General features: G+C 33.5%; 3 protein-coding genes across 3 annotated transcripts; 1 reads left to right on the top strand and 2 right to left on the bottom strand.

The window, feature by feature from the left end:
- Positions 1 to 56: 56 nt before the first annotated feature.
- Positions 57 to 7098, bottom strand: LOC140975517 (alpha-N-acetylglucosaminidase-like). The gene is made up of 19 exons (XM_073439257.1): positions 6663 to 7098; positions 5991 to 6067; positions 5422 to 5633; positions 5213 to 5334; positions 4472 to 4557; positions 4233 to 4327; positions 4005 to 4086; positions 3592 to 3698; positions 3451 to 3481; positions 2799 to 2916; positions 2593 to 2640; positions 2358 to 2467; positions 1952 to 2054; positions 1716 to 1814; positions 1493 to 1603; positions 1101 to 1348; positions 776 to 1013; positions 615 to 693; positions 57 to 541 (listed from the first exon to the last, which is right to left on the bottom strand). The coding sequence occupies exons 1-19, from the start codon at positions 6933 to 6935 to the stop codon at positions 237 to 239; spliced, it is 2544 nt and encodes an 847-aa protein (XP_073295358.1). The 5' UTR covers positions 6936 to 7098; the 3' UTR covers positions 57 to 236.
- Positions 7099 to 8906: 1808 nt separating this feature from the next.
- On the bottom strand, positions 8907 to 11903 carry LOC140974779 (endoglucanase 5). Its single transcript, XM_073438267.1, has 10 exons — positions 11737 to 11903; positions 11427 to 11639; positions 11120 to 11320; positions 10923 to 11009; positions 10573 to 10737; positions 10257 to 10380; positions 10001 to 10167; positions 9570 to 9906; positions 9411 to 9467; positions 8907 to 9313 (listed from the first exon to the last, which is right to left on the bottom strand). Exons 1-10 carry the CDS (start codon positions 11875 to 11877, stop codon positions 9024 to 9026), a joined length of 1782 nt encoding a protein of 593 aa, XP_073294368.1. The 5' UTR covers positions 11878 to 11903; the 3' UTR covers positions 8907 to 9023.
- Positions 11904 to 20529: 8626 nt separating this feature from the next.
- Positions 20530 to 22139, top strand: LOC140974778 (protein JINGUBANG-like). Its single transcript, XM_073438266.1, has one exon. The coding sequence runs from the start codon at positions 20626 to 20628 to the stop codon at positions 21844 to 21846; it is 1221 nt and encodes a 406-aa protein (XP_073294367.1). The 5' UTR covers positions 20530 to 20625; the 3' UTR covers positions 21847 to 22139.
- Positions 22140 to 23900: the final 1761 nt, after the last annotated feature.

Genomic DNA, 23900 nt, shown 5'->3' with positions numbered 1-23900 from the left:
TCAATTCCCTTTTGCTTTTATCCGATGTGGGACAAAATAACTACTTCATAGTTATAATGCTCACACAAAGAAGAGCAAACAAACCGAGCTCTTCAGTTCGGTCAAATGACTCAAATCTGCTACTCCTTTCTCAAGTTGCTTGAAACATGTACGAGTAAATTCCATGCTTGAAATCGAATTATTAATTGACTAATATAACAAAAGTACAGCAATATTTTAGCTCAATATTCTTGTATTTAAGTACTACTAGTATAAAAAATGTCGGACCTCGAGTGGCCTTGGCTCTTGATTTCGTGCGATTCGGGATCTTTCAAATACTTCTCGTAGAGCCACCGGGATACGTTGAGAGCGTTGCTATTGCTACTTGTTGGGAAAATGTCCCTACTACTCTGCCACTCATTTGTTAGTTTGATCCATTGCTTCCTCCATTCTTTCAGGCTAAAACCACTGTCCGTCTTTAAACTCTCTATCAGAAACTTGAAATAAATAGCAGCTCGAGGACCGTAATAATCCCTCAGAAGCCCACTCCAGTACTTGTTTCCTACGAGAAAAACTGCTTAAGCATTTGACCAGTGGTTGAATAACAAGAAAATCATAAGAGGGATTCAAAGTACCATAGTCGCGAAGCAGACTTGCTTCCTCCTCCGTGTTGTCAAACCACATTGTGATTTGAGTTCTTGCATTCCACTCGAACTGTGAAAGTTTACCAGTTCATCAGATTAGAACCAAGTAAACTATTTAGGCTCAGATTCCTCGGAGGAGATGAAACCTATACCTGTTTTCTCTGTTCTTCATTCTGTGCAAGTTTCTTTGCGCTTTCGAGCCAGGGTCCGAGAAGAAATCCCTCATGGCATGCCAACAGTGTGTCCATATCGTCCACGAGTTTAAGAAATGTTTGGCTAAAGTTTACCACTCCTTGCAGATCACCTAACTTATATGCTTCAACAACCTTTAAGAAAAGCTGATTTGCATACTTTGCCAACACTTGCCTGGTCAGATCCACGAGGTCGTACCTTACATTGCCAAATGAGCCAGTTTCAGACCAAAAAAAAAAAAAAAACTAAGTAATAAAGCATGATATGGATCAAATTATTAGGAACCTGTAAGTGTTACTCTCATGGAGTTGATCCCTGCCTGCTATAAAAAGTTGAAGCGCTCGTATCACTTCGGAGGTGGAATACCATTGATGAGGATGAGTGTAGGAGTAGCTTGTTTGTTCGTAAATAGCTCTCCGGCCAAGAATCTGGTGATTTTTGTTATGTTGTCCAGATAGAGGTAGATGAAGGGATGTAGAAATTGAATTAGGATCGGCATCTGGGAAATACATGATTACGTCTCTATTTTTGTCCTGTCAAAAATTAGAAATAACAGTCATTTAGTATGAATCAGACCACAAAATCCAAATAAAAATTTATATGTGATGTCTTTGATGCATCTACTTGCAATTCACTAATGAAAATAAAAACTAGCAAAGTTGTCAAGACACTAATACATTTAATCCATCTGTACAGTTATAAACCGTATGATACAAAATGTTCCAGCCATCTTGTATTGATGGGACCAACTTTCCATATCGTCTCTGGGCATACAGTCTTATCCAATTCTGAAAAAATAAGATGGAATCACAGTCATGGACAGGAGCGACCTGGTACTTTGCATAACAGATGAATCTGCTACAGATATTTAGTCTCTAAGGCACAGAAAAGCCTTCTTACCTCGACGTCAACTCTCTTGTTTCGAAATGCCATTTCAGACATAAGATCATAGACAACGGGATTCTGTTCGATACCCTCCATTGACATCCCAACACCAACCTTACAGATAGGAATAGAGTAAGATGAGCAAGATACGAATAAATGGCACATCATAAAGTTCATATGGCTTGTCATGCAGAGGAGACAGTTTTACTAGGTAAAAATTTCAGTTCCTTCAAAAAATTTAGTGGACTTGCCATGGTTGAGTTAGCACTGAGGCGAGCATCTATAGGTCCAGATCCCACGTAATCTATCACTCCATACATTTCTATGTTCCCCGCAAAATTGTGCAGCATACACCTGAACAGCTATTACAAGTGAGAGAAAATAACGAAAATTAAGCCAAAAAGAGAGGCTGATTGAACCTATTCACACTTTTTATTGCTGGTATTCAATCCTTATCTGCAGTCACACGTTCAACCAATAATCTTAATACCATTATCCATTTAAAAAGAAACTGCAGAGCAGTTAAACGATTTTGGCACTACATTAGAAAAACCCATTTTAATATAGTATATTTCTATCGACTAAGATCATGGGCATGATACGCAAACAAAGCAATCTCGGTCGAATTCCACACAGAACCGAAAAGAGAAGACATACCATATGTAAGGAACCCCATAGAACTGCTGTGAAGTAGCCCATACTGGTTTAACTTCAGCATACAGATCAAGAACAACCAACTTTCCGACAGGAACAGAATGCAGAAGTGCCTAAAAATGGGATAGATTTTCATTCTAGATAGAAAGACCCAAAAAAACACAGAACAAAAAGCAGAATTTTCCGAGCATGGCCTTCAAAAGAATGGCATTCACATTATGAAAGACACATATTTCACCTTCATCTGTGGAGGCTTCCAAAATGGATCATCAGTAAAAAGCCATCCCTACAGAACATGAGAGAAATTAGACCATAGCGAGACTTGTGTATCGCACATAAGTAAAAGTAAATAACAAACTCTTAGGAATCAAATTGAATAGCATTCATAGGATGCAGGGATTTGATCGGAAAGTAATCGAAGTGATGAAACTTGTATATTGTCACCTGCATCAACCAGACTGCATCATCATCACCACTTTCCATGCCCTCAAAGATTGCAGCAGCTAATGCAGATATATATTCCGGGTCATCAACCGGAGGAGTGTTTTCGTCAAAAGTATCACTGCATTAAATTGTAATGAAAATTCATGAAACAACCATTAATCACTGTTGGGAGCAGATAACCAGAGTGAAAAAGAATGCAAGTGAACTCATATTTTAATCGATATTGATCAGGCTACAATATCAAGCAAACCTCAAGAAGGGGGAGGAGATGAGCTACACGATATCGAAGGCTATATGTTAAAACTTGAAGAAATGAGGTGTTTTAAGACACGTCTATGAGGGTCATGAGATTAAATGAAGTAGCCACGGAAAGAATATCATTTTTCTTTACTCGTTCACAATTAGTTTTCCATTTTTCTGTGTGGTCTTACCTTTTTTTTGTTCATGCAAAGAAAACTTATACATGCCCTCTGGATGCTAACTTTTCCGCATGCTGCAACATTAGCAGCTCAGTACAAGAGAAGTTTATGACCTGGTGACGCTTAGATTTGTAAAAAATGTTGTCACCTACTTATATAGGGGAAGCAGATCAAAGAACAAGTAAAGTGCGAACTAAGCTATATTTAGATTGTAGAAGATCAAGCAAATTTACCAGTTATAAATGTGGCTAGTCCTTCCGTACTCTGCACAACATAGGGATATCCAAATGTAAGGAAAAATATGGAACTTTTTTATATGAGTAGACCTATGGGATATTTACTTGAAGTAAGCCAGTGAAATTTGTTGTGTGTACCTTTCAATTGTTGGCGAATAAAAGCTCTCCCTATTTCAACAAACAAGGGATCTGTTGCATCAAGCAGATAGGTACAGCACCATCTGGGGTCACTCCCAACGGTATACCTAAAGAATGAAAATGAATTCTTGAATTAAAAGCACATACGTTTTTAATTTACAATTAAATAGGTTTCAAAAAGTATCCCATAAGACCGGATCCAGCAGAAATGATAAATTTTCAAAACCAAACAATCACCAATAAATATTATGCATTAAACTTCAACAATTTTATCTTCCCCTCTACCAATGTCCAATAATCACATATTCACGTAACATTAGAGACCTATTTCAGAGCAGTCAATGAAATAAACACACAAATCAAGAAACAGTCTATTTTGGCATGATATATGTCATTCAGGAGGCAGCACTTACCAGTTTCCTAGGCGTGTTATTTTTGCTGATGTATATACACGCTTAAGAGCTGCTGGAACATTACCGGAGAAGGCTGGTAGAACTGAAATGGAGGAATAAATAGTGAAAAATATGATCAAAAGCTTGTTTTAATTCACTGAAAAGCGAAAATACAATGACCAGCAGATTTTGCAAATTACGTTCGTTGATTAAAAAGAAATGAATTTGTGCTTTTAAAATTCACTGTACCTGGAGTCATTCCTAGCTCATTCATTCGAGCAAGAATTTTCTTCTGCAGTATCAGTTGTTGATCTAACCAACTTTGTGGAAGTGGTCCTCCCCATCTGTGATAAAAAAGAAAGTTCTCATTAGATGGGATGGAGAAAATTAATGTGGCAAATGGAATCGAGCTAATCGTGCTATCAGGTTTAAAACAGTGATGGACATAACAGTCTGCTTCAGAAATTAGTCTGAATCTATAAGCTTACCCATGTAGATTTCCCATGCGCGACCATGCAAGAAATGCCGGACCACCGAAGAAATCATTTAATTCTGTAGCACTTACATTGAAATTCTGCATAAAGATGGTGCAAATTGTTAACCTTTAAGGTGAGAAAGAAGAATGAAAAGAGTGATACACAACCATCATGTTTAAATAAAATCATGCATATAGTGAAAAGACAAATTTGTTTTTATGGTTTAAACTTGGGATTTTCAAGAATATTTTTATATGTAGAATGAAGTCAAATGATTTGTTGTTGCGAGCAATCAGATCTGAGGTCTATATCTATTCAACATTGTTAACATCATAGGATATCAAACAAAAATGAATACCACATGTGCTAGACTTCATGAAAACAATATTCCTAGGGATGTGATCGAGAATTTTAAGATGACGTAAAACATTTGTTGCCAATACATGTTGTTTTATTCTCAACTGATTATTTGATCATTCTGGCTTTATTTTATGCATAATAGATTTTGACAACTCAGATTGCCAAGTTACGAAAAAAGAATTATTGTTTCTCATATATGTTTTTTGGATAATAATATAATATCCATATGGGCAGAACTTTTGAACAAACTTCTGGATATCATATGTTATCTGAAGAGTTATTCTTTTTTATTCTTCTTGCTTTACACTTTTGTTCTTTTTAATTATACGATAGATGTGTTAATTTATTCATACACTTTTTTGCGAACATTAGCCAAATAGATGATAAAAGTACCTGGAAAACTTTCTGCCAGATGGCTTCTTGACCAGTAAATGCCAATGGCAGATTAATACCCTGAAGAGCCATCCAGTCTATTTCCTTCTCCCACCTTTCCCAGTCCCACCATGCAAATGTATCTTTATAAGAAATAATGGGGATATGAATACCAACACCTATCAGAGCATATTTAGCAGCTAGAAAATATGATGGGGATGAAGACTTACAGCTCGAGGAAACAGCATTCTGATAGTAACTCCAAGGAGTGAGCCTCTTAATTGTTATCCCAACATCTTGAATACGGGGAAAATATCCAGATTTCGGCATCGAAGATAACTGTGCACCACCTGTTTTGTCCCAAGATATATGTGCTCCACACCAATATTTCAGGTACCAGTGAAGACCAGACAAAAGCTCCACCCCAGTTGTTCCACTTATGCTGTGGGAAAAAACAGTAAAGATAGTTTCTTTTGTGCAATAAACAGGCTTTTGAAGACAGCAAAACATTTTTAGAACCACAGATATTGTAACATTGCAACTTAACTTGCAGAATTCCACCAATTCCGACAAAAGAGAGGCTATTTCTACACAAAAATTAAAACATCCTGATATATTCATCTATTTCTACTCCAATTACGTGAATAAAAAAACTGCAATGATTTTCCACTAAGCTCAAGTACATTAACACAAATCTATACAATAGCATTTCAAACTTGGTAGATGATGACAGGATAGAATGTGCCAAACTCCTTATTCGGTCCAAAACATAACAAAAAGAAAAACAACTGATGCGTACAAAATTTCCGGAGAACCAATGGGGCTAATGCCAGGATGATTGTTTAACTTAAAGCAAGATTCTCCATCACAGGAATCCTGGAAAGAACAAAGAGGAACAGGAAGGTAAAATAAATGTGAAGGGTGAGACGTATTCCATGACTTGAAATAAGCACTTCATGAACATTACATATTCAAGTAAAATCTTGTGCTTTTAAGTGAAGCAGTGTTTTTACTAGAGCAATCCAAGTAAAATTATGTGGTCCTGTTCTACCACCGAGGTATATAAAAGCAAGCCTAGCACATTTGATTTTTTTTAAAAAAAATGTAGTGTTTTGCCCCTCAAACCAAACTATGAAGTCAATTTTAAAGAAAAAGAAAGAAGTTGGAAAAAATGCCAAAACAACAAAGTTCTACTCTCATACATTTTTTCTTCCACAGCCACAGGCACTGAGCCATTGTGTTTTTTGCTTCCAATAATCCACATGCAAATGGAAACCAATATATAGTTGCATTTCTGTTTCAGCATGTAGAAATAACAAAGGACCACAAAAAAGTGAACTTTTGAAATGTTCTTTTAGCAACTTACATTTTCATCATCGTTAATCCCAAGAACAGAAAAAGTGACTAGATATTACAACTTTACAGTAACAAAAAGTACATTAAACTCCAGTTCGGGAGCAAAATCGGGTACCTTGGAGATGATGCTGAACTCAAAGCTTGAAGAATGGGAAGGAATGATGCGGTTGACGGCGGCGTAAACAGCAGAGAGTTGCACAGACGGCGGCGCTCTCTCTTTGTCTTGAATCTCCAGAAGCCTCGACATGTACTTCACACCCAACGTGGAGGAATCGGCCATTGGAACCGCCAACCCAAACAAGAAGATGAATAAGAGAAAACCCATCATCCGAGGAGCTGAAACAGAGCTGGAAAATGGGAGAGAAGAAGAAAAGGAAGAGACGGCCATTGTCGAGGAAGCGTAGAAAGGCTTCGAAACAGTGGTTGATGATTCAAAAGGGTGCCGATCATCGTATATAAAAATGGAGGTGACGATTGTTGGGTGGCGGAGAACGAGACAAATTGGCACGCCGGCAGAGAGAGAGAGAGAGAGTTGTTGGATTCGGACAATCAACCACAAAAAAACTGACTGAACCTTGTATACATAATGTTGTTCGAATATATATATATATACACAATATGTAATTCCAATTTCCAGAATCATATACAAAAGGTGTAGAGATTATATATACTACAGTAGCCAGCCACATTCACGTATTTTTAACACAGTCAATTATTTTTTAAAATACAAAAACTTTGTTACGAGTCAGTTTTTTGACATCTCTCACGGATAAATATCTATGAGATCAGATTATATATACTACAGTAGCCACCCACATTCACATATTTGTAACACAGTCGATTATTTTTTTTTAAACACAAAAGCTTTTGTTATGAGTCAGTTTTTTGACACTGCACTCAGATAAATATCTATGAGATCGTGTCACAAGATACCTACTAATTTGTAAATATTTAATTTCTTAATATAATAAAAAAAGTATTTATCAAAATAAGTGTTATTTTTTTAATTTCAAAATCAAATGAAATAAAACTATGCCAAGCTGGAATAATAAATCATATTAAAATTGTCCATCCACTAGGTGTGTGCAATCTTAGGATGAGCATGATTGATGAACATAATATCAAAATTATATATATATATATATATATATATATAATTTAAAGTCTTACTACATTTTATTATGCCATATTATCTTATTTTTGCTGTTAATACATTTGTCGGGGAATGGCAAAAACATTGATGGTCATGCATGTATTACCAAATTAGTTCATTTTATTTGGTATTTTGTCCATTCTTTGGCTTTTGACATATCCTTTGTCCAAGAATCTTTCCTAAATATAAAAGACATAAAACATAATTAAAAAAAACTCATCATCGTTTGAAATATGACATTTCTTGAAATTTTAAATATTATATGGATTATTTATCTCAATATTATTATCTTATCTTTAATTTCAAACGATGTCTAAGGTAGAAACTATATATATATATATACACACACAAAGAATTTTGTCTTCTTAAATCAACACGTTTTAAATTTTAAGGGAAATTGTCTTTTACGTTGACATATTTTAGATTTTAATCCATTTCAAAATTGGATTTTGGTCCTATAACTTAAGGTTTTTTTGGCTTTTGATCTTATTTCGTCGTTGTGATATTGTAACGACAGACGCGTAAAAATTTTCGATACAATGTTAGCAAAAACAAAGCTATAATTTTTGGGTCGGGGCGAAATTAATTTTAAAAATAGTCAATCAACAATTAGTAAGATTTTAAAAATATAAATATAGTATTTAATAATTTTTTTTGAAGCTATTAGTATTTAATAATTAATAACAAACAATTATTATTATAATATTTACCTTATAATAAAAAGTTGAATGTACAAATATTATTTAAAAATTATAAGTATTAGTTATTATTTTATTTATTTATATAAAAAAATTCAGAAAATTTGAGGTGTGGCCATAGCAAGTGCCCACCACCCTAGCTATATCATTCTGTCTCCGTATATTTTGGTGTCATGTCAGTAATTTTTCCGATGCCTTATTGATATCCCAACAAAACAGGACAGAATGCCAAAGAATATCAAAGTTACAAAACCCCATTTCGACTAGCTAAAATACTAAAATTCAAACTAGGTAAACTTAGTTATTTTGGCTATTTTCCCTAAAAAAAATTATATATAGTTTCTTTAAATTTATTATTTTTTTTGACAGATAACATGATATTAAAAAAAAAATCGCATAGGATTTGTTTCGTTTAAGTCAATATTTGAGAATTACCAGAACTCCTCAGGGATATATGATTGGATAATCAAGAAATCCAAACATTTCATTACATATACAGTCTCTTAATTATCATAATATTTCATCCATTTTTCATCATCATAACAATAAGAAAAAAGTGAAGAAACTCAATCCAAAATCATGGGAATCAAATTATACATGTTTAAAATTTTTATTAAAGATTTTGTTAATGATAGCTCAGAACTGAAATCTTGGCTTGAGGACCACCTTGGACATATACAAAAGTGCATTGAGAACCAGGCTCCAATACTTTGATCCATTCAGGGAACTGGTAAGTGTTCTTCTCCTGTGTAGGAGACAGCCCCCACAATGGCCCTGTTAACTTTTTGAAGCCAAGCTTCAGCTCTGTGATCGGCTGCTTCGAAACGTTTTTGACTATCACTTGGTGTCGATAATAAGTCTCTTTGCCTACTCCCCATGAGTTTGTTATCGAGTGAAGAAACTTGACAGGGATATCTGCAAGAAACAATGGATATGTTGCCTATGAATATTCACCTGATTCGGATGTAAGATGTCGCTTATGCTCCAAGTTATAATGATGTATGCTTTTTACCTTTGGGTGAGTTGTTCTGAGGATTGTATGGTTTTGGTTGTTCTTGATGGTATGAACCTGCTGGTCGAGGCCAACCGTTCGGTCAAGAATCGTTACATTAATGTTGAGAATTGAGATTGAAAATTCAGTTTTTGCTGACAGTTTCTGGATGTAATTTACCTGCAGGATCTTGAGGTAGGCTGTGGAGCTTGGAGAAAAGTCCTACAAGAGGGGCATTGCCTGATATAGTTGGCTCAGTTTGTTGATAATTAGACCTGTCGTCTGTGAATTCGTCGTTAGCATTCGGTCCTCCAACCAATGCGCCATGTATAACGTTGGGATCTGCTTCGGGGCGTTTGTACCAAGTCTCGAATCCTTCCACACATCCAACCTTGGTCTGGAGGATGGAAATGGAGGCGATAGAAGCCCCTCTGTGATGAACATGCACCGGATAGTTCGGTCCATAACCCACCAAGTAACTCAGTGACTTAGGATTCTTGCCAAGAATATAATCAGCCTGTGCAGATAGTCATAGGCATGAAATCAACAGAGTTTAGTAGAAAGAAAGAATTATAAAAACGACGAAAGAGGGGGCAACGTAGTATTCATACTTGTGATTTTGCGAAGTTGATGAGATCTTGAGGTTGGATTTGTGGGGAATCAGGACAGTTGACTACACTTTTTGCCTTTGCAAGATAGTCAGAATAAACAGCAAGGAGAAATGCAGCAGAGGAAGAATACTGCAGATTGTTCCACTCATTTAAATAGACAAGGCCACCTGAAAATCATGGTTGAGTTAGGGAAAGTCATTTCTTAACTAAAAATTATTGAAATTTTATATGTAGATTTTCTACGATTAACACTGACCAGGAGTCAGGGGGACGTTGTAGCCATCATTCTTTTGAAGACAAGCACAAGTGAAGTAATCGGCTTTGGCGCGATATTCTTGGAGTATTGAAGAGTATTTTCCTCCAGCTCCATCTAACAAAATCTGCACAAAATAAACAAACTCACTGTGATACAAGAATCTTGGTCTTCACTTCTGGTAATAGGATCGAATGTTTGTCGCAGTAGTTAAATATGAAGCTGATTCTAAAAATGCATGTGAAACAGTTTAAACAGCACATTTTGACTGTTATCCGCATGCGCTCGAAATACGAGGACATTAAGTATCTCGAGTTACCTTTGAGAGAAGAATCTGAACTCCAGCATACTTGTTGTCCCATGAAAATTGTTTGACAGCCATTCCAGTTCCCCCCAAGGAGGCACAGTTATCCGCAACATATTTCAAATAATAGTCATCGTTAGTAGCTCTATACAGCCATGCTGCTGCCCATAAAAGCTCATCCTAATCACAATATCAAGAAAAAGATTTAGAGACCCCAAAAAATCTAATAATAAAAACTAATAAAATAAGTATACGTGTTCCACCAAAAGGAAACATTTATCCATAAACAAGAAACATAAAACCCGATTAATTTTTCGCTACATCGACCCATATTGACGAGAAAATTGAGAGATCACAATTCTCACAAAATAACCAGATGAAGGGTAGAATTGCTTGGCTGAGTCAATGGAATTATGATAGAATCCCCTGAACCTATCCGCAAATGAGAAAAGCTGGGAAAAACAGAATATAGAAAACATATCAGATAACACCATGTATTTTGAATTTAAGTTTACATTTCAGCTGAATCTAAAAACCAAAAAAAAAAGAATAAATTGCTAACCTGTTTTGCATGTATTAACAGAAGGTTAGAATATGCAGAATCATAATTCAAGAAAGCAACAGAGGCTGCAGCGAAGGCGGCTGCAGCTTCTCCTGCCAGGTCGGATCCTGGATGTTCAGGGTCTAACCTGTATCCAGTCCTTGGCGTGCTCATATCCTCCGGGCGTTCCCAACAGTAATGATCTGATACCCCGTCTCCCACCTAGACATGAAAGTAGTCGATATCATCATAAACTCATGAAATGATTGAGATATAAGTCGTATGTAAAGCAACAATGTGACCAAGAAAATGCAAAAAAATTTGGTACCTGTGCCCAAAGAACATTTGGTTGAGTGTGTGCCTTGATGAAATAATCAGTTCCCCATTTGATGGCTTCCAAAGTGTGTCCCAACTGGTTGAGAGAGAGCAACTCTTTGTTGAAATCAATGGCTGCCCATGATAGCATTGTCACACCAAATGCCATTGGTAGGCCAAATTTTACATGATCTCCAGCATCATAGTACCCTCCAACCAAGTTCACCTGCCCATGAAACACACACAGATGGAGTCAAAATTATGATGTTGTTTTATTCAATTCAAAGCCACAAAAAAAAAAAAAAAAGAGGAGGAGGTTTTACCCCTTGATCATAACCATCTTGTAGCCCCGAGTCACCACGCCATTTCACGCGTTGGCTCATAGGCAATTTACCGGACCGTTGTGCCTCGTAGAACAAGAGACTCTTGTCGAGGGCGTCGGCATAGTCGAAAGCTTGTACCATGGCTGCATCCAAAGCAAATGAGCAAACTAACAAGGCAAGAATGACATATCCTGGCGCCAAAGTCACCATGTTTGATTTTCTTGTATGTCTTTAGGTAACTATGTACTCTTCCTAATGTGACAATATATATATATATATACATTTTAAGGAGAATGTAAGAATTTTGGAAAATTAGTAATTAATTTGATATTATAAAATATAGAATAATAATAAGCTAGGGGAGTCCAATGGGTGGTAGCCTCCACGTTCGTGGAAAATAAAGAATTGGAATTCATTTTCAAGATTGAGCTCCCCACGTTGTACTCTTATATTTAAAATTATTAATTAATTAAATTGACACTTAGAGGAGAAAGTGTAATGAGGGAGCACAAATTACATGCATTTATGATATTTTCATCTAATAAATATTTATGCAAAATAAATATATATTTAAATAATTTCTTTTCTTTATTGAATGTATTTTTGTAATTTTTTTAGAGATCATGGATTTTTGTGATTTCATTGGGGCATTTTTTGTAAAGCCGAAAATGGAGAATGTGTTCATTATATGTTTAAATAAAGTTTTTTTTTTTTAAAAAAAAATTAATGTGTTTTTTTGTGATTTAATAAGGGGCATATTTGTAAAGTTTATTTATTTTTAAGAGATCATTAATTTGAAGATATATATTTTTGTGAAATTCAATTGGTGTAGTAATAATTGGTCAGAGCAATTTGATAATTAATGAAACTTTATAGGGGACAATGCCAAGAGACCAAAATTTTTTCCCCTATTTTCCGTATTTTGTATCTTTCTAATACTGCCAAATTTGGTAAGATTTTTAAAAAATGTTCGAGAACTATAAATTTTGGAGAAGGTGGTTTTTTTAAAAAAAAAAAATTGTAATAATGAAAATCTAAAAGATAAAAATTTAAAGTTCTGTACCCCTTTTTCTTTTCGTATGATTTTACTTAATATACCCGAGCATTATAAACTGTATTGTTACTGTTGCTTCCGTCGGGATAAATTTGACCCCTTCCACTATTTCTCCCTAGGTACATAGGATTTTTTAAGAAGTGAACATCCTTCTTAGTAGCGGGGTCGGGGGAAAGAATAGGAAAGACGATTTCGTTATATTTCTGACCAAGGACATACCATATCACAAGAATAATTTTTTGATTAGAGCGAACCTGTCACGCAAAATTTGTCTAATACAGTTTACTTGACTAGTGTGTCTTGCAGACTACTATATTAACTTGAGATTTACCTAATATGTATCGAAAAATATTGACTACGGACTCCATCGTCATAAACAAAAATATATTTAAATCAGGTGTATAATATTTACCCACTCTGTCTACAAATTTACACCACAAATGTCGAAAATTATAACAGGCAGCTGTTGGGCCGTACTGGCATGCTTGACGTGCAAAACATCTGGGCCACTTATTATTCAGAGAGTTTTGGGCTACAATACCGGCCCAAAATCATATTTCATTGGGCCTTCCTTCATATGCCCCAGATTGATTCCGGATCCGACTTAATAATTTTATTTTCAAAGAAAAACTTATTAATAAACATTTTATATAAAATTAGTTCATTTTTTTAATTAACCCACAAATTTATATTGGCACGTGGTAATATGAAATTGATTGATTTGTTTATGAAATAATTATGACTTATGAGATCATAGGTTATAGGGTTTAGGATAATTAGACATTGAAATTCTTTTATATAGGATAACAATAATGTATTTGACCTAGCAAACCTTTCGGCAACGTGATATGCCTTCGGGTCATGATTTATTCTATGATTTATAACTTTGTGTCGATGACACGACGATTATAGTCAACTTATATGATCATCGAGGATGTGAGCACGTTTTATATAAATCGTCGTATCATATTTATATATCAGTTTTGATATGTTGTACGCATATCATGACATTTATGTGTGCACTGATGAGATGACAATCACATATTGGATGTGATAAAACATAGAAAAATTGCAGATCTAATATGTGAGTGTCACTTCGTCGATGTTCACTTAAGTGTGCAGAGTATGTGTATATCATATCAAAACTTATATATATATACGCGGATTCAATGTTTTATCCGATAGATTATTTTCTAATTTGAGATGGCATATAGTGATCACCATAAATGCAAAATATATAATTGTTTTGTAATTTGTTCAATTTCACGTATAGAGAAATTATAACCAATGGATTCATTATATGTTTTGTTTTTTAAAAAAATAGCCTTCACTTATGTATTGAAATACAAAAGAAGATGTCAATTTTTTTTTTTAAAAAAAAAGAAAACACCAAATGACCTTTTAAACCGGATTTTTTTAATACTATACCAAAACATGCAATGCAATACCTTAAAAAAATAATAATAAAGAAACATAGAGATCTGATATTAATAGGAAAAAATCCATAAGGTTGAAAATATAAATTTTAAGACATAAATAAACCTAAAAAACCAAAAAAATAAAACATAAAATCCAAAAATATAAATAATAATATATTTATTTTCAACAAAATATCAATTTTAGTCATGTATGTATTGAGTCATTACATTCTTAATCATGTATATTATGTCGAATCAATTATCGTCAAGTAATATGTTTTGATAATCAATCTTATCTCTTTTTCCCCATACACGTGTTATTAAATTAGTGATATCATTGTTAAAATTTTATAATTACGGGATCAAAAAATCTCTCTTGACATGTAAATGTGTTTATCAATGTAATTATAAAAATTTAATAATGATTTTAATCATTGTTTTACGTAATTTTTGTTAAAATGACTAAAATTGATTGTCAAAACATAATTACATACATTACCATAATTGATTCAACAAAAAGTACAAAACAAAAAAAAATACGATACAATACATATACGAATAAAATTGAAATATACAGAACAAAAAATATGTAGGACCGAGCGCTTGCCGCTTTATCAAAAGCTATAGCTGATGGTAATGGTGCAACTCAAATCTTTTAAACCGTACAGCAGCACAAACACCACGGTTCGATCGTTCTATCAAGTAAATACAATTATTATACCAAACAAAATATAACGATACAATATATAAACAACTAAAATTGACATTTTATTATTATTTTCAAAATGTAGTGGTTGGGATATTCCAATATATTTATTACTATCCACCATTTACCGGACAACAATATACCCTACAACGTCGACTAAGGTCATGTCAAATTTAGCTTTAGATATAGGACACTGAGTCAGCAAATTTACGAGAAATTATTAATAAACAAAATGATTTCACTTTGGAAATTGAATTTTGTATTTGGGTGTATATTTATTTTTAATATTGAATATAGAAATTGCATATTTTCTTCAATAAAATTATTACAATGACATAGTTCTTTGTCTCTCCATCCACTTTTGGACCACGTCCAATAACTTCGATTTCTGAATTAAAGCACGTTTATAGGTCCGCGATATCAGTGACGGAGTCAAAAATATAATATTATTCGAGCTATTTTTATATATATATAAAATACAAAATAAGGCATGCGTAACAATTATATTTATATATATATATATATATATATATATATATATTTTACTAAAACCTAAATTTTACTGGACTTTGTATTTCTTTTTCGACTTGGGTTACATTAACTAAATATAAAGATTTTAACTTTTGTCTTCTGTCTTTATTTTTACAACCTTTTATGCCTAAAGGTCATTTACTTAAAGTCAAGCTCAACTAAGGTGAGAAGTAATTTTTTATAGAATCAACACAAAAAAATTTTGTCATACAGTCTCACAAGTCAATTTTGTAAGACATATTTCTTATTTGAGTCATTCGAGAAAAAATTATTATTTTTTGTGCCAACAGTATTCTTTTTTTTTATAATAAATAAGAGCAGAGTTGACATATCTCACGAATTCGTGAGACTGTCTCACAAAAAACCTACTATATAATTAATCGGTGTGTGGAATAACAACTTGTAATTTTTGGAAAAAATAGACTTGATCCCAATAATTTTATACGATATTATTTTTATTATCTAGCACTTCTCCTTACAAGAAATTCTCTTACCAACACTTTTACAAGGGTGAACTTGGTAATTGATATTTAAAAAGGGAAATTATAATTTTTTTTTATAGTAATTTGCATATTTATTATTTGTTGTTTTATTGTCTAACAATCACGATATGAGTCCACTAATTTACATGTTAATATGACGTCGACCATGTCAACAATGTCCGGTACCACGTCATCATTTTATGACACAACACCAGCACTTCGGTATGGAATACTAAACTGAAAAAAATACAAATTAGTAAATTGAAATCGTTAACTATCCAACGACAAGACCAAAAATAAAAACATCCAAGTTACATAACCAAAAACATAATTTTCTTAACACCGAAAAGACGATTTTATAATATCTAGATCTTCGTACTTAATACATGATACATATAAAAATAATCGTTTCTATAATACGAGTAAATTATGAAATCATTTTGCCGCCAATATTTTTTAATCTATCTAATGTCATAATCATAAATTTAATACGAGATCTCGAGCTTAATACCCAATTGTATCTCTAAAAGAAGTAATATCATAGCTTAGATATGCTGACTGAGCTCAAGATTCACATTCGAAAGTGTCATTTTAAGTAAAGTGTGGCTTTTTAAAATTAAAGTTAAAAAGCAATAAATATTTTAATCTTTGCGTAGATTCGAAATACTTCAGACAGAAAAATATCTGAAATTTATAATATTATTCCACATTTATCTTTAATATTGATGTAAGATCATAACACTGTATATGACGATGTTTTGTGGAGTATCAAATATAATATAAATCAGACAATTTTTTTTCCTATATAAAATTTTTATTTATTTTCATTCATGCCCTTTCTTCATTACGAAAAAATACATGTTTTTCTAAATAGAATAATATTTTAAAAATTATAATTTGTGGTAACAGTTTACTAAAAACATGTTTTAGATTTTATAGTAGCCCAAACGCTACATGTCCCGATATCAGATATTATTATTACACTCCAACCATGCACATCTCAATAATTGTATTCCTTGCAGTATTATATGATAATCGAATACATGATCTTAGCTCTGATATCAATTGTAAGACTGAAAACTTGCTTTTTATATTAAAAAAAACACTGTAGTTCGTGGTAATAGTGTAACTATAATATTTTAAATTGTGAATCAATTAAGCGGGGTGTGTATCAATCGTTCTATCCGTAAAGATAATTATTGTACCCTAACAAAAAATATTAGTGGAGTACAACTAACTTTTGCATTCGTGTTCTAGTCTTAGTTTTAATATACTCATAAAAAATAAACCAATAAAACAAAAATACTTTTGGGAGGACAAATTTTAAAAATACGGGTAATCATATACACTACATATGTGAAACGACCATATTACTAAAAATCTCTAGTGGAAAAAAGTATCAATTAACTACTCGTATTTTCATATCTTGAATACACGTACTCCTGAAAACACATACGTACGAGAGTATGTATGCTCAATATGTGAAACCATGGATGTGTTTGCTCAAAATTGAAAAACATGGGAAATTAATATATATTTTTTTGTCATGAGATGTTTTTAGTGTTGGTCTCACGTACGGTAATTTGAGATAATAAATATGAAAATAAAGAATAAATTGGATACCGAGATTTATGTTAAAAACCCCTAAAAATGATTAGGGTAAAAACCACATGCAAGATGAAAAGAATTCCACTATAATATTTTACGATGTACAACCACTCATTGTGTTTCCAAAGAGAACACACACTCTCTTAATACAGTAGAACAAAGCACCTCACAAATATTATAGAACTAAGCACTCAAATGTTATTAGATAAGAGAAAACTCGAAGAAGAGATGATTTCAGAATGAGGGGGAGCTTTATTTATAGAGCTCCCAGTCATTGTGAAAACACGTATAAAACGCGTTCTTTGAATTTTTATGTAAATGAATGTGTTCACACCTCATTCAACTTTGTTGACCAAATCCTCCAATTACGTTAGCCGACATTTAGCAATCTCGAGATTTCATAGAGTTAGTATGCTATTAACATTCAAAAATATTTTTTTTAAAAAAAAATTGAGAGGTTTGCTTGCTCAACCAGAATTCGAATGTGTGATTAAAGCATTAATCCATCAATATGCACAGCTGTAGTGACTTTAATTACATATATTGATTAGATTATATTGACAAAGACGAGTCGAAATTCTGTTTAATATTATATTAATTGTCAAAACCAAACGCAACTTGACTAAGGAGACATCTTTTGGGCGAATGGTAAATGTCTAAATCACTATATTAATCATAATTATAAGCCTAATTAACCTAAAAAACAAATTAACAATCGACAAATTACATCTAAAATACCCAAAAGTCCTCTAATGTTTTGGATAATTACAAACATTGTCTTTAATTACAAACATTGTCTTGTCAATTACGAATCTTTATTAGACAAGAGATGCTTATAAAACTGAAGTGGTCTCTTGGTTTGTGAATTTCTGGTATATGTTGGTGTCATTGGATTGATGAAACTGATCAGATAAATAATACAGTGATTATTAAAATATTTAAATAAGATGTAGAATGATACTGAATAATAAAAATTTATTTGGTTTGACTGATTAAATTTGGGATAAAATAATAAATAATAATATATTTACTTTCCAATAATTAATGAATATAAATAAATGAAATATAAAAATGATAAATTTTGTAATGTTAGTTTTATGATTTGGTTGACTTGTCATAAATAATTAATAATTTGATTGATGTAAAATAAATTATCGATATATAGATTTGAAACTAAACATTTGATTATGTTTAATTAACAAAACACAATCTTATTTTATTAAGTTACTCCAGATAAACATTTACTATATTATATTAAAGAAGTGATAATTTTGATAAAAACAAAATACTCATATGATTATAAATTATTTCACCCTGGATTATAGTACTAAAAAAAATTAAGTAATATCATGACTATCTAAAATACTTATCGCTAAAAAAGTGTAAGGCCCATGTGCCTACTCTTTTTGGGTCCTGCAATCACAGTTTTCATGATAGCCTATGGACACTTACTCACAGAACTCTCCACACCTGAATGTGAAGCACATGCCTCCCCAGGTTTCGAACACAAGACCTCGTCCAGGCCATAAGTACTAATTAGATTAAAGAAATTTGGTATCAGTTGAGCTACAAAATCTCAAAAATAATAGCAAAATCTCATGATATAATTGTTGTAATTATCGATGTATGATATATTTGTTGTACCTTTAGCATTATACTTTAGTATAACATGGTCTTTGAATCCCTAGCTATGATATAAACAGTTAATGATTTCAATAGTAAATTTGTGGGAAGCAATGGAACAAGTCATTGAAATTAATGGAATCATATAAGACGATTAAATTTAAAGAATTTAACGAGTCTCGAACTTGAAATTCGCCCTGTTTTAGGGATATATGGTGCCACCATACCTATAGGTTTGTGACTAACTGTTTGGTACAGTTGGCAAATATCTTTATCATGTTATAATTATAAATAAAAATTTAAATATTTTCAATTTAAGATAATCTTTATTTACCTCTAGTAAACCAATCTATTGGGGGAAAATAAAATAGAGTGCATGTGAATTGCAAAGGGACATTTTAAGAAAGTGCATGAAGAGACACTTTGTTTTATGTTATAAATCTTTTCTTGAATTTTCTGTTTGGAGTTGAAAGTGTGATTTATTTAATTATTTAAATGGTGAAAATTGAAAGCTATCACCAGAAAAAGAAAGGGTAATTTCTCAAAACTTATCTAATCAAATAAATTTATTATTTTTAAATAATAAAGTCCTAATTTAAGAGAAACGTGACATCTGGTTGGATTGGAATTATTGCAATTGGCATGACATAAGTGGAAAAGACTTGTCTTCCACTTTAGAAGTCAAATATGATGTACGGGAATTTGGTAAAATCTTCTTTTGTTGTGAGTTATTGATTCAACATGGGGTGTCCGTCTTTCTTGGCATCCATTTCATCCTCCATTGTTCCCTTTGAGGCGAGCCGAGTCGAGTCGAGTCGGTATCGAGTTGGTTTGTACATTGTTTAATCATGTCAATTAGAATATATTTTTATACGTGGTCGTTTTCGATTTAAACACGATTTTCATGTAAAAATTTGTTCACAAGATGACAATTTTTCTTACAGATTCGAAGTCTCGTGCGAAAAACCCGAACTGATTTTTTTCGAGTTCGGGATGGATACGAGATACTATCCCTATTCGTATAATTAATATTAATAATATAATAATATTATTATTTTTAACATTACTAATAATTGATAATAATAAGTTTTGAGTTTGGTGAATCTCCGCCCCTGCCTCACCAATATTTTTGAAACAAAGATGGGACGGAGATGAGAATTTAATCTCCGTGGGTTCGAGTTCAGGAATTCATCTTGCACGAAAAAACGGATATCGAAACGAATATGAAGACGGTGATAGAATTCGAAGACGGAGACCAGATGGCAAACCTGCCCCGCTCCGCCCTAACCTAACATGTACGAAATATTTATATTTTACCTTGTTGTTTTGTGATAATACCCAACACTCGCTATCAAAACGGGGCCATCTTACTTGAAAAAGCATGCTACTCCAACAGCTTTCACTTCACTCAGTACATCTCCTCTCTCTATATATTTATCTATTTCTCCATGTTTCTTCCCACAGAAAATGAAGCCATGTGACCAAACTTGTACCTCAAGCAATGATTCCTCAGTCTTTTCTAGCCATCCGTTATCACAGGAGGCAAGTTTCTTGGATTCCCAACTGAGCTTTGCCTCGGTTCCGTCCCTTGCAGCGTCGCCCCAACACCAATGTCACGTCCTAAACATGAACCATCGATGTGTGGCAACTCTTAAGGGACAAAACTCCTACACGTCATCTCTTCTTCTTTACGGAGGATTCTTCTTCACGGGCTCTTCGGATGGAGAAATTCGGTTATGGAAACATGATGCTCTAAGGTCTACGATGGACTTTGAGAATCTGACTGATGATAACATGGTTGTGGCAGGAAAAGGTGCAGTTAAAGCTCTAGTAGCAGCAGAAGATAAAATCATCAGTGCTCATCAGGACCATAAAATCCGAGTATGGAAAGTCGATAAACTTAATAACGATCACCAGAAGTTCACACATTTAGCCACGCTCCCAACACTAAGTGACCGTGCCCTCAAAATTTTCTTGCCCAAGAACCATGTCCAAGTAAGAAGGCACAAGACATGCACATGGGTTCACCACGTCGACACAGTTTCGGCGCTAGCTATATCAAGTGATGAATCCTTATTATATTCAGTTTCTTGGGACCGAACACTGAAAATCTGGAGGACAACAGATTTCAAGTGCTTGGAATCAATAGCCAAAGCACATGATGATGCAATAAACACCATAATTACATCGAGCGATGACCATATTTACACGGGATCATCAGACAAGAAAATCAAAGTTTGGAAACAGACTCCAGGTGATATGAAGCATTACCTAGTGGCTACACTAGAGAAACACAAGTCTGGGGTTAATGCACTTGCGCTAAGCAGAGATGGATCAACACTGTACTCTGGAGCTGGTGATAGATCAATCCTAGTTTGGACAAAAACTGCCGGTAACGGCTACATGGCGGCAGTAGGGGCACTGAGGGGGCACACTAAGTCCATATTGTGTCTGGCTACTGTATCGGATTTAGTGTGCAGTGGTTCGGCTGATAACACAGTGAGAATTTGGAGGGGGACTGAGAAATCATACTCTTGTGTAGCGGTTCTTGAAGGCCACAAAGGGCCAGTCAAGTGCATTACTGTGGCATTTGATCCTACATCAGAAACAATATCAACATATCTCCTATATAGTGCAAGTCTGGATTTCGACATTAAGGTCTGGCAGATTTTTCTACCCCCGGAATAAGTTGTGGTAGATTTTTTAACCTGTAATTAGAAGAAAGCACTCCTGTTATCGGGGTTTCCAGATTTTTCGAGGTCTATCCCACATATATATTTTACAACTGATTGAGTATAAACATCTTATATTTAGGAGTAATTCTAAGAGTAGAATGTAATTATGTAAGCAACCAATTACTCCACAAAGCAGTTGGTTTTCCAGGGCTTAAAGTCAATAGTTTCCAGTCACCCCAAAATGCGGATGTCTCAAAAATGGGATTATACTATCTATATAAAACTTAATGAATGCATATATCTGAACACTTGCGCAAAATAATAAAAACATAGCCACAAACTTGGAAACAGATTCCGCTAATACTTTAACATGTATTAAAGTATGTATTTAAATAACATTTCCTAGTTACTCATAAACATCTAAACAGACCCTAAAACTCAGAATAATATTTCCAAATTCTAGCACAAATAATTGCAACCACCAAAATTTCCAACCCCTGCTCGGAACTATCTTAAGCTAATCCAAGTACAAAGAAGACTAATCAATTAATCAACTCTGCTTCTACAACTTCTAAAAGTGATAATGGAAGATCAGTTATCTTACTTTAATAGTATGAAGTTCACTGGTGATCATAAAGAGAGGAGAAATCCAATTTGTGGAAGGCTAAAGTAAAATTTGGGCAGACCCAAAAGTCCACTTCAAAAAGCAGTTCACAATAATACACTAATTTTAGGAAAAAAGGAGATACAGGCAAGAAAGTTATAGAATTATGATGTGCAATTTTAGCATTCATCTTTTGCTTTTCTTGGCTAAAAGCATTCATCTTTTCCAGCTGATAGTACTACTGGACATCGACTTAATATATATTATAGTCACTTGACCTGCTTTTAAAGTCTTTTTATCATCTAAGCTCGATCAGGAAAATTTAATTATAGAATTCATCTTCCTAATAATGACAAAAATCAGTCAAGAAAACTAGATTACAAGCGATTCCAAAAACATATCTCCTATTGTTCAGTCTCGGGAGAAAATGATTCAGCCACCTCTACTTGATGTAAATACGAACCAGAATTAGCATGTTCAACGATTTTTACAGAATGTTCGACAAGTTGGCCTTAAAATCCAATATCATGTAGAAGTAAGATATATATCTTACATTCCAAGTTACAGCAAATCAGCAATAACATTAAGCAACTTGGGTTTTCAATTTTCTTTCACCTTATTATCGAATATCATGATTGTGAAGATACTCACAATCAAAATTTATGATTTTATTTATGTTGCTTGTGTTGTAAAAAAGAAAATTCATCTATTTTTCACGTTTAAACAACAACCAAGCTCGTTGTTGTTATGATAGCTAGTTTCATTTGCCTGTCCTCTGACGGGCACAATCATAAAGACTATTTGGCATTGCTCAACAAAAGATGGAACATGTAATTTTTGTCTGTATGCTCTCCGTCTCGTTGTACACCTTTTCATGTTTGAAATTTAACCTTCCACTTTACATATATAACTTGAGAGAGAGTGTAAAGATTCAAAGATTATCAGCTGGGATGATGCTATCACATTATCTTTAAAATTTGAATACACGCATATTTGCGTCTAGACATATAATATTCAGAGGGATGTAGTTTCTTTGCCTGCAAATTTCTTTTTAACCTTGCCCACATGAATTACATCCTAATCAGAGACGTCGTTGAGAGGGTAACTCGCATATATATCTGCATCCGCTATAAAGACACTGTCAGCAGAAGAATTCATAAAGAGGCAAACCTTAGGTATCCAGCAGAAAAACCATTACATTTATTACCTTCATGTGAAAATGGGATTTCGAGTAGAAATTGCGAAATAAGATTACATAGTAATCAGCCAAAAAATTTAAAGAGTGGGAAAAAAATTTGCTTTCAAGAGGATATTTGAACCAAATTTCGTAAATAGATAAATTAACACAACAAAGTTATCTCTGCTACTATGTGGGATAGGCCGGAAAGTGCGAATGTTCTAAATTTGTTTCGGAGTAATCGAGAACAAAAACAGAGAGGGACAAAACGTGGAGAAGCTGCCGA

Source organism: Primulina huaijiensis, chromosome 4 (genome assembly GCF_012295235.1).
Source record: "Primulina huaijiensis isolate GDHJ02 chromosome 4, ASM1229523v2, whole genome shotgun sequence".
In the NCBI taxonomy this organism is placed as follows: domain Eukaryota; kingdom Viridiplantae; phylum Streptophyta; class Magnoliopsida; order Lamiales; family Gesneriaceae; genus Primulina; species Primulina huaijiensis.
This window is presented reverse-complemented; position numbering and strand designations above follow the sequence as displayed.

Bases quoted from the DNA above. Each gene is read 5' to 3' on its own strand.
- LOC140974779 (XM_073438267.1), bottom strand. From the start codon at position 11,877: ATGGTACAAGCTTTCGACTATGCCGACGCCCTCGACAAGAGTCTCTTG. The intron at 10,738-10,922 runs GTGAGAATTGTG...TATTGTGATTAG, and splicing joins ACCCTTCATCTGGTTATTTT to GATGAGCTTTTATGGGCAGC. The intron at 9,907-10,000 runs GTATGAATACTA...CTATCTGCACAG, and splicing joins TCAACTTCGCAAAATCACAA to GCTGATTATATTCTTGGCAA.
- LOC140975517 (XM_073439257.1), bottom strand. From the start codon at position 6,935: ATGGCCGTCTCTTCCTTTTCTTCTTCTCTCCCATTTTCCAGCTCTGTT. The intron at 2,917-3,450 runs GTAAATTTGCTT...AATTTAATGCAG, and splicing joins ACTAGCCACATTTATAACTG to TGATACTTTTGACGAAAACA. The intron at 2,055-2,357 runs GTATGTCTTCTC...ATAGCTGTTCAG, and splicing joins TATGGGGTTCCTTACATATG to GTGTATGCTGCACAATTTTG.
- LOC140974778 (XM_073438266.1), top strand. From the start codon at position 20,626: ATGAAGCCATGTGACCAAACTTGTACCTCAAGCAATGATTCCTCAGTC.